General features: G+C 28.2%; 1 protein-coding gene across 1 annotated transcript; it reads left to right on the top strand.

Annotated features, from left to right (window-relative positions):
* The first annotated feature begins 2,675 nt into the window (after positions 1–2,675).
* nompB (intraflagellar transport protein 88-like protein nompB) lies at positions 2,676–8,650 on the top strand. The gene is made up of 15 exons (XM_011063588.2): positions 2,676–3,115; positions 3,267–3,317; positions 3,694–3,866; positions 4,032–4,227; positions 4,498–4,715; positions 4,824–5,055; positions 5,399–5,562; positions 5,632–5,818; positions 5,889–6,075; positions 6,219–6,366; positions 6,476–6,587; positions 6,691–6,759; positions 6,856–7,156; positions 7,360–7,476; positions 8,104–8,650. Exons 1-15 carry the CDS (start codon positions 2,981–2,983, stop codon positions 8,217–8,219), a joined length of 2,406 nt encoding a protein of 801 aa, XP_011061890.2. The 5' UTR covers positions 2,676–2,980; the 3' UTR covers positions 8,220–8,650.
* Positions 8,651–9,799: the final 1,149 nt, after the last annotated feature.

Here is a 9,799-nt window from a genome sequence, read left to right as displayed (position 1 = left end):
CCCGTTCAAAGTACAATTAAAAGTTATTACTCAAGCGAGAGAAAAATTATACGTTAAACAGAAATAATTATTGTCCGTAATTATCGCGAAATAATAATAAATTCTATTTTCCATTGCGTTTTGATTCCAAATGAATGAACCGTACGAAATATTTATTCCGTAATATATGATTGTCATCTTAATCCTTTTATGAATAATTAATCTTGTGCAAGAATTAGTAATCGTATATTGTGAGTATTCATAAAATATAACGTTATATTATATTTAGCATGCTTCGCGATAACGTTTCAAAAAGGAATGTGAAGAAGAGCAGCGACACAGTTATTTGCCTGTACGAGTCTCGGTAATGGAATGACTGTGCGTTTACTGCGTAAACATGACGCGCTGTCTACCCGCCTGCCCGACTACGTCAAAGCAAGGTCACGCACCGATCATTTAATCATCGAAATATTACAAATACATATTACAAAATAAGTAAAATAATTTATTCATTATTTTTATTATTTTCCAATAAAGACTTTAATGCACGATTTTTGCTATATTTCTTACGTTTCGTTACGTACACAACTTATCTATATCTTAGATATTCAAATTGTGTTACAATAAACGATTATTTAGTTTGTAATAACTTTTTGTTATACAAAATCCGCGCAGTGTACGCCATATTTTTAACAAAAGATTAACGTATTGTGGCTTTTTGATATTTTCGAACAGTTTAATTCTGTCTTTCACGTCTTACTTCGCATTCTTATTCTGAAAAAAGTAATAGATAAATTACATTTAAATTATATATATCTAAATGTATATAAATGCTGTTTATACACATTTATTCCATTAGTCGAAATTGTTATATAATTAAAAAAATATATTTGCACTTATTTTTATTTAAAAAAAGTAAAATTTGTTATTAACTTTTAATTGTAAATCAAAGAGAGCAATAAAAATTGAGATATATATATATATATAATGTTGGGAAAACACTTTATGTGAATAATTTTGTAAAAAAAGCCACTTGTTACGTTTTGCCTTTTACGTAGCACATTAGTTGATATGAAATATTTAAAATTAGAAAATAAATGTCAAATATGCTCTCCATTATGACATAATTATGTGTGATATCACATTAAATGACTTCCGCTAAAACTAAACTGTTGAGTTCCAAGAAAATCGATATAAGAAATTATTTCATTAATTCCACGACGAAATACTAATTGGATTTTACTTGTTTCACATAATGTAAAGTCAAATTAACAATATACAAGGCACGGTTATATTTAAGAAATAAAGTTATTTGAAATATTTATTTGAAATATATATTTTTAATAAAAAAGATAAAAGAGTTATATAGAATTTATTATTTTAAATAAATTTTCGGAACATTTATTTTATATGTATTTTTTAATTAAGTCGTATGAGTCAGTTGTATTTAAAACAATTTTATTTAAAGTATGCATCTTTAATAGTAGTAAATAAAAAAATAAAATAGTTATTTAGTAATTATTTTAAAATATTTTTCTGACTTATTTCTTATTTAATATTTTAAGTAAGTGTTTAAAATGTATCTAAAGTATGTTTCGTATTATTTGTCGCAAATGTTGCAAATTTTCCAAAAGAAATTTGAAAGAGAGCGGCATAGATACCTACCTGTACGAGTCTCGGTAAGGGAATGACTGCGCGGTAACTTCGCATAAACGTGACGCGTCGTATCCACCCGCCCCTCCGCGCCAAAACAATCACCAAGGACGCGCGCCAACCGTCTATCGAAATATTTCGCATAAATTACAAAATAAGTAAAATAATCTATTCGTTACAATTTTATTACTCCCCGATGAATAGGCTTTATTGCACGGCTTTTGCCTTACTTCTTACATTCGTTATGCACACAATTCATCTATATATTTCAAATTGTATTACAATAAGCGAGCATTAGTTTGTAATAACTTTTTGTTACACGAAATCTGCGCAATGTACGCAATACTTTTAAAAGATTGATGTATGTGGCTTTTTGTTATTTTTAAATCGTTGAAATCTGTCATTTATATCTTATTCCGTATTTTTAATAAAGAAAAGTGATAGGTAAATTATATTTAAATTATATCTTTAAATTATTCTCACATTATTCTATTTGATTCAAATTGTTATATAACTTTAAAAAAATTTACATTTATCTTTACTTAAAGAGAGAGAAAAAGAAAGGATATATCTTATTATTAATCTTTATTTAATTATAAATCATTAAAAAAAGCAATAAAAATTATGATGTAATATTGAAATGTCAAAAACTCTTCACGTGAGCAATTATATTTAAAAAAAGCCACTTTTACCTTTTACTTTTTGTCAGAGTTCACATCATTTTATAAAATTTGTTGGTATTACGATGATATCGTTAATATGCAAAAATTTCCAAGCGTCACATGAAAAAGACCGAGATGATCGGTCTCAGGTTTTTCTCTGATTGAGAGCCTTTTTCCGCAAAATGTCGCGTACTGCTCTCTGAAGAAGTGGATGTAAACTGCACAACAATATCCATTTTTTTGCTCCTAATGGAAATAAATTGTTGAAATCGCTTAAATAATTAATCTATCAAATTAATAGAGATTTTAACGATTTCAGCAATTTATTTCTATCAGAAGCAAAAAAATGGATATTGTTATGTAGTTTACATCCACTTCTTTAGAGGGCAGTAGTGTACGAGGGCATTTTGTGGTTACAGGAAAAAGACCCTCATGTCCTCTCTCAGGTTTCTCTCTGATGTTACATTTATATCTCATGATTCTTATACGATCAGCTGTTAGCCTTCATGCTATGTAATTCGGAGTATACTTTCCAAAAAAGTTTTTCGTTTAATTTTAATCATCCAATTTAAATTATTTAGAAATATACGTTAGAGTGTATAAATCGATTGTTTAACGTCGATCATACGTATATTGTGCACATAAAAAAAGGTACAATTATACAGAATACCGTAAAATTGTTGACCATGTCCGCCACGGAAATGGAGGATGATATTTATGCGGGATATAATGATTACCCAGCGGTATACAATATTAAAGATCTCGAGCAGGATGAATTATTTCAGGAAGTTGTCAGGACAAGTTATGGAAAAAGATCAATAGTGAGTAAACACAATAGTCATTATGTTTATTGCGTCGCTAAAACTTCATTTTATATTGCATTTCACAATACTAAATTGTGATTACTAAATTGTAATTATTTAAGCATCTTCTTTTCTGGCTACACATTTTATTTTATTTGATATTTGACAGTTCACTCCCAAGACACCAGGCACTGCAATGCGTCTTGGAACGTCAAGTCGAGTAAGTTATATGGAGTTTATACATGTAGTAGAATAATGGATATCCTACCTTAAACAATTTAATTGCAAGTTTTGACTAATTTAGAATAACTTTTTCTTAATAATAAAAGATATTTCATTAGTACAAGTAGATTATATTTATGATTTTAAATCAATTTAAATAGTATTTGAATTTTTTCTTATAAGAAGATTTTTAATATAAAAATTTCGAAAAAATAAATTTCATATTAGATAGAGAATCTGTCATTAACCATCAATGCAGCACATATAATAATTTATGTATTTTTATTATAGTTTTATAATTTTATTGATATTATATACACTCTTGATTTTGACATATTTCAAGAATCTTTGATCTTGCGATTTTATTTTTTTAGTTTCAAAGAAGTGGTACCACCACATCAATGCAACCTATGACTAATGGACTTAGACCTATGACAGCAGTGAGGAGTGCCGGATATACAAGCAGTCAACAAGCTTTTGATCCTCTTAATATGGGAACTAGTTCCAGAGGTCCTGCGCCTCCATTGGAAACTAATAAAGAAGACACGTAAGATTTATATTTATATTTTCATTGCACATGTGTGTGTGTGTGTGTGTGTGTGTGTGTGTGTGTGTGTGTGTGTGTGTGTGTGTGTGTGTTATACATATTTAATGTATATGTAGCATTAAAAGCATTAATAAAATATATTTAAATAATTTCTTTCTATTAAAGACCGGAAGAGAAGATAAAAACGACTGAAAGAAGAATAATGGGTTTGATTGAAAATTCTGTACAGGCAGCCTCAGAAAATAATATAAAAATTGCTTTGGAACGAGCGCGTGAAGCTTCTTCAAGAGAAAGGGCTCTTATACGATTGCAAGAACAAGCTGGTCTTAGTGATAATCACAATATAGACTTAACATTTGCCGTAAGTTCATTAAATCATTATAAACTCTTATATTTTGTTATTCTTTATAGTAATCGGATTAAATTGTAATATTATTCCACAATTTTTGTATTGGCCGGCTATCTCATATATATATATATATATACATTTATATATACGATGCAAAATAGTAAGATGATTGATCAGAATGTGAATATATTAATGTACTGCATAAAATTATAATTACAAAAATTATATAATTATAATTATATTACGGTTGAGATTGAATATATTGTTAATTTATCTTTGCAGGTGCTATTCAACTTAGCGGTTCAATACACAAATAATGAAATGTATACAGAAGCTATAGCAACTTATCAAGCTATAACAAGGAATAGGATGTTTAGTAATAGTGCTCGACTCAAAGTTAATATGGGTAACATTTATGTAAGAATGGGACAACTATCTCAAGCTATAAAAATGTACAGAATGGCATTTGATCAAGCTCCAACAGCCCACAAAGATTTAAGGTGAATACTTATCAATGAATATATTTATCAATTTATGCGATCGAGGAACTGTTGAGAAACGATTATTTCATTGCTAATAATATCATTAATTTGGTAAATATTTCGCAGAATAAAGATTATGCATAACATGGGAATGTTATTTGTGCAAATGGGTCGATTAGAAGAGGCAGCTAATAGTTTTGAATGGGTGATGAGGGAGAGATCTGAGTTTAATGCGGGTTTGCATGCTGTTTTATGTCATTTCGCGTTATCTCATCGTGATAAGATGAAAAGAGCTTTCTTAGAGTTACTAGAAGTACAACTTAATGTAGATCAGGAGGACAAGTATAGCATAAATCCCGTGAGTTTGGCACTATTATATTGCGTTTTTATTAAAGCTGTATATCTTTCAAAGAGTTGCCAACACTTGCACCGCTACATGTCACAATATGTGTCTTATGATTCACAAAGATGCACATAGTGACATATTTATAGCAATTGTCTCTTTTCATCAAGTATTCCACACTCACACAGACTTCTCATCTCTTTTTTTTATTTCTGTTAAATGTTATTGTTTATGTATAAAATAATGGTTATATATGAGTATTTATTCAAATATAATTTTTCATTCACATATATAAATCATGAATGAACCATTAAACTATACTATCATGTGTGACTTATATTTTCTTATTTAAATGTAGGAGACAGATGATGTTGCATCTAACATATTAAATGAAGTTATAAAGAATGACGATTTGTCAAAATTAGAAAAAGAAATGAAATTAGAAGCTGAGAAAACTATACTTTGTGCAGCAAAGCTTATAGCGCCTGTTATTGAAGAGTCACTTACGGCTGGATTTGCTTGGTATACTTTAAAGAATTACGATTACATTTAGTCTAGTTTCTTAATAAAAATTTGCACAATTATTTGTAGGTGTGTTGATGCCATAAAATCCTCGGCGTATAGTATTTTAGCTGCTGATTTAGAAATAAACAAAGCCATGGTATTTCTACATAATCGAGAAACACAATTAGCCATAGATACATTAAAAATGTTTGAAAATCGTGACACCAAAGCCAATAGTGGGGCAGCAACTATGCTTTCGTTCATCTACTATCTTGTGAGTATATTTATAAGTATCTACAGTTATGTTGGCTTGTTTCTTGTATCTAAGCAGAAAAATTCTTTAGCAAGGAGATTATGATCAAGCTGAAAAGTATGGTGAAGCAGCTCGTAATGCCGATGCTTACAATGCAGCTGCTTACGTTAATTTATCTGCTTGTGCAATTAAAAAAGATGAATTGAATGTTGCTAGGGAGCTGTTATTGTGTGCATTAGAAACAGATGCTAGTCATGTACAAGCTCTGTACAATCTAGGTAATGATTTTGTAAGAATTGTCTTGCTTAAAATGTTTCAATATTAATATTCTCTTGCACTACTTGCATCTCTTCACTTATTTCATATGTAACTATATTAATGCATATATGTATTATTTTGTTAATGATGTTTCTTATTGTAGGTTTAGTTTATAAGAAAGAGAATATGTATGAAGAGGCCTTAGAGTGTTTTTGGAAAATTCGTAATATCGTTCGACATGATCCACAAACGTTATATCAAATTGGTCACTTGTATCAATTAATGCGCGATATTGATCAAGCATCTGAATGGTATTTTAAATTCAATTATATATTATTCTTTATTTTTAAAATTTTATGTAATTAATTTTTGATATTTGTATTAAATATCATGAGAATTAATTTAAATATTTTCAAACAGGTATAATCAGTTGTTAGGTATAATATCATCTGATCCAGGTGTTTTACAAAAATTGGGAGAATTATATGATTCAATAGGAGATAAGCAGCAGGCATTTCAGTATTACAATGACGTAAGTTTATTACTTCTAACTAAATCCTCTTTCAATTGTTGTAATCATATTTGTGATATATATTTAGTTTCTTTATCAAGAAATCTATAAATGTGTATTACAGTCCCATAGATTTTATCCTGCTAATTTTGAGGTGATAGACTGGATTGGATCCTATTTTATATCAATGCAGGTATAACTTATTAATTAATTATTGTATTAACAATTTGTTGCTTTTGATAATAAAATTACACATTTTTCTGTCTTATTACATTGTATTCTCTTTAAGATTGCTGAAAAAGCATTGACTTATTTTGAAAAAGCAGTAGAGCTCGCGCCAGATGAACCAAGATGGAGATTATTAGTTGCCGCATGTTTAAGACGCACTGGGCAATTCCATAAAGCTCTCACAGAGTATCAAGATATTCATAATAAATTTCCGGATAATATAGAGTGTCTAAAATTTTTGATTAGGTTATGTAGTGATTTGGGTTTGAAAGAAGCACAAATGTACGCGGCTGAATTAAAAAAGGCCGAAAAAGCTAAAGAATTAAAAGAAAGACAAGGTTCAGCAAGACCAGGTACAACAGGTATGTATTTTAATGTACAATTCAATGTTTAAAAGTAATATATGAATAATAATTTTTAACTATTGGTGTATGCATTGAGATCTAATAAATTTGAATTACTATTAGTTTCCTTTATTATTGTTTATATCAATAATGTATGCAATAATATAACTTATTTATTTCTTTTAAGTTATCATTAAATCTTGATCGTACGTTTTGTGCAGGTTCTAGGAAAAGTAATAGTGGAACATCATCACGAGCTGGTTCAGGATTAAGTGTAATGTCAGATCATAGACCAAGTCCGGATCGACGACCAATTTCAGGCCGAAATGATTATCAAAGTACGATTATTAAAGTTTTTATGGAATTAAATCACTCGTATATTGATATACTTTAAGAATCTCCACTGATTTGCTTTAAGAATCTATTAAATAAATATTAAGCCTTTGCTTAAATAAAAAAATCATATTTTATATTACGATTTTATTTTTATATTTATATTTTTATATATTTTTAACTTTTTGTGGCTCTAATGAAAATATAATTTTTTATCATATAATTTTAACATTATATGAGCTTCGTGGAAAATTTAGCGGTTATGCAGTTAATAATTTTAGTATGATTAGCATTCACTAAAAGCAAGCATCAGTAAAAGTGATCTACAAGTGGTACGCGAACCACTCTAATGGATTGAATAAATGATTGATGATTGCGGCTGCTTTGACTAGTCTATTTTTGTTCTCTCTTTATCACTTAATACACTCGGCAGACCGTTACATATTACTGATCGCAGCTATAAATCTGAGAATGGATATTGTTGGAATATTTGTGTCATTTTGTATTTCCATCTTTCTCTAATACGATAGATTTCTCTAATATTCAAAGTGAAAATGATATATGTAATACTATCTGATACATTATTCAGTTATATTTATTTAAATTATTAGAATCATAAAAATGATTTCTAGGTTCAAGTTATGCAGATCCTATAGGACCTCTTCCTACTCGTCCTATGACAGCAGCTGGAAAGCGAGATGATGATTTTGGTGACGAAGAACTCGGAGATGATCTCCTGCCTGAGTAATAATATCGTTAATATATATTATATATTTATAAATATGTTATATAGATTTATATATTTTCTAAAAAAATAATAGAAGCATTAAAATATGTAAATTATACTATGCTAGCACAAGTAACTTTTACATTAATATTTAAACCATGCATTTTATAATAAAAATAGTATTAAAATTGGAAACATCGGAAAATCGAAAACTTTCTTAAAAGGAACACATTAATTACATTTTCATTTTATTTGTATTTAAAAAATTTTGGAAAATATATAATTTCCTTAATAAGTTTATGACATAGTTTTACAACATATAACTAAAGGTTTAATTATTTTTATGTTACAAATTTTTTTATATATTAATAGCAGTTATATTTAATATCTGTTAAGTATCGTGTGTATATCAATTCGAGAATAATTGCAATAAAAGTTTCGCTTATAAAAGAGTTATTCGTCTAAATTTATGACACATCATGTATTCATATATTTTTCTCTATTAATATATCAGAGATTTTAATAAGATGGGTCAGCGGATCAAACGTTCTCTCTTTCGAGTGATTAGTCTTATGGATTTCTTACGGATGTTTGATATTTTTTATTAATCATATGTCATTTCTCGACACAATCACAAAATCTTTTCACGTTGTGCTAAAGAAATATAGAATTATTATCTTTATACTTTTCACATTAAAAATTTGTAATATTAATAATTATATCTTTGATATTTAAATTTAATATATATTTATTCCACTTATATATTAAGATAAAAAATAAAATTTTACATTTATACATAATTTACGTTATATTGCTTAATTATATTTAATATTTTATCGAATCTTACGTGCGAACTGTGATACGATCCAATCGAATGTATTCAGAGATCTAAGATTGGTCTTTACTAAAGGGGAAGGAAGGATTGGGCAATTGCAATGATCTAAATTTAAACACACACATCAACCGTTTTAATCAAACTCCATTCAGCTTATGTAGTCTGCAGAGACGGATGTTACTTCATTGCTTCTCTGTATATACAGACCTACGTCTACGCGCTGTATACTAAAGTATTATACATATGTAATTTATATATATATTCCATTACATATTTCTATTAATTTTATTTCATTTGTAAATAAAACATACAAGAGGAAAGACAGAATTATGTGAACATATCTAGATAGAGAGCCAGTGAATTAATTTAAAACATTTCAGATGTATATTTAATTAGAATTACAATTTTATTGATTTATTGTTTACTTACTTATTTATATTAATAAATTTGTATTTATTATAATTTTACGCTAAGAATTAAATAAGTCAAACTTACATTATTTAGGTAAAGATTTCTTAATCTATGTGTGTGCATTTTAACTGTGCTTTTACGTTTCCAGTCAGACCTTTGTGGGGTTGTAAATGTCATTTAATTGACGTTTGCAATGACTTAATGACCTCAAATTCAAGATAACGTTGAATTATGCATGCAATAAAAAATTAGATTTGAAGATAAAACAAGTCGAATAATGCATAAATTCATTTAACCGTATGTCCAATGTGATAGCCATGTATTGTATCTACATATGTATGCGCTGCACACAACA

The sequence above is a fragment of the Acromyrmex echinatior genome, chromosome 14 (assembly GCF_024713525.1).
Source record: "Acromyrmex echinatior isolate Ae372 chromosome 14, ASM2471352v2, whole genome shotgun sequence".
NCBI classification, from domain to species: domain Eukaryota; kingdom Metazoa; phylum Arthropoda; class Insecta; order Hymenoptera; family Formicidae; genus Acromyrmex; species Acromyrmex echinatior.
The sequence above is the reverse complement of the archived record's forward strand: the minus strand, read 5'-3'. Positions and strand labels throughout refer to the sequence as shown.

Excerpts from the sequence above, each read along its gene's own strand:
- nompB (XM_011063588.2), top strand. The coding sequence starts at position 2,981 with ATGTCCGCCACGGAAATGGAGGATGATATTTATGCGGGATATAATGAT. Across the intron at positions 3,318-3,693 it reads GTCTTGGAACGTCAAGTCGA|TTTCAAAGAAGTGGTACCAC; the intron begins GTAAGTTATATG and ends TTATTTTTTTAG. Across the intron at positions 6,367-6,475 it reads ATTGATCAAGCATCTGAATG|GTATAATCAGTTGTTAGGTA; the intron begins GTATTTTAAATT and ends ATTTTCAAACAG.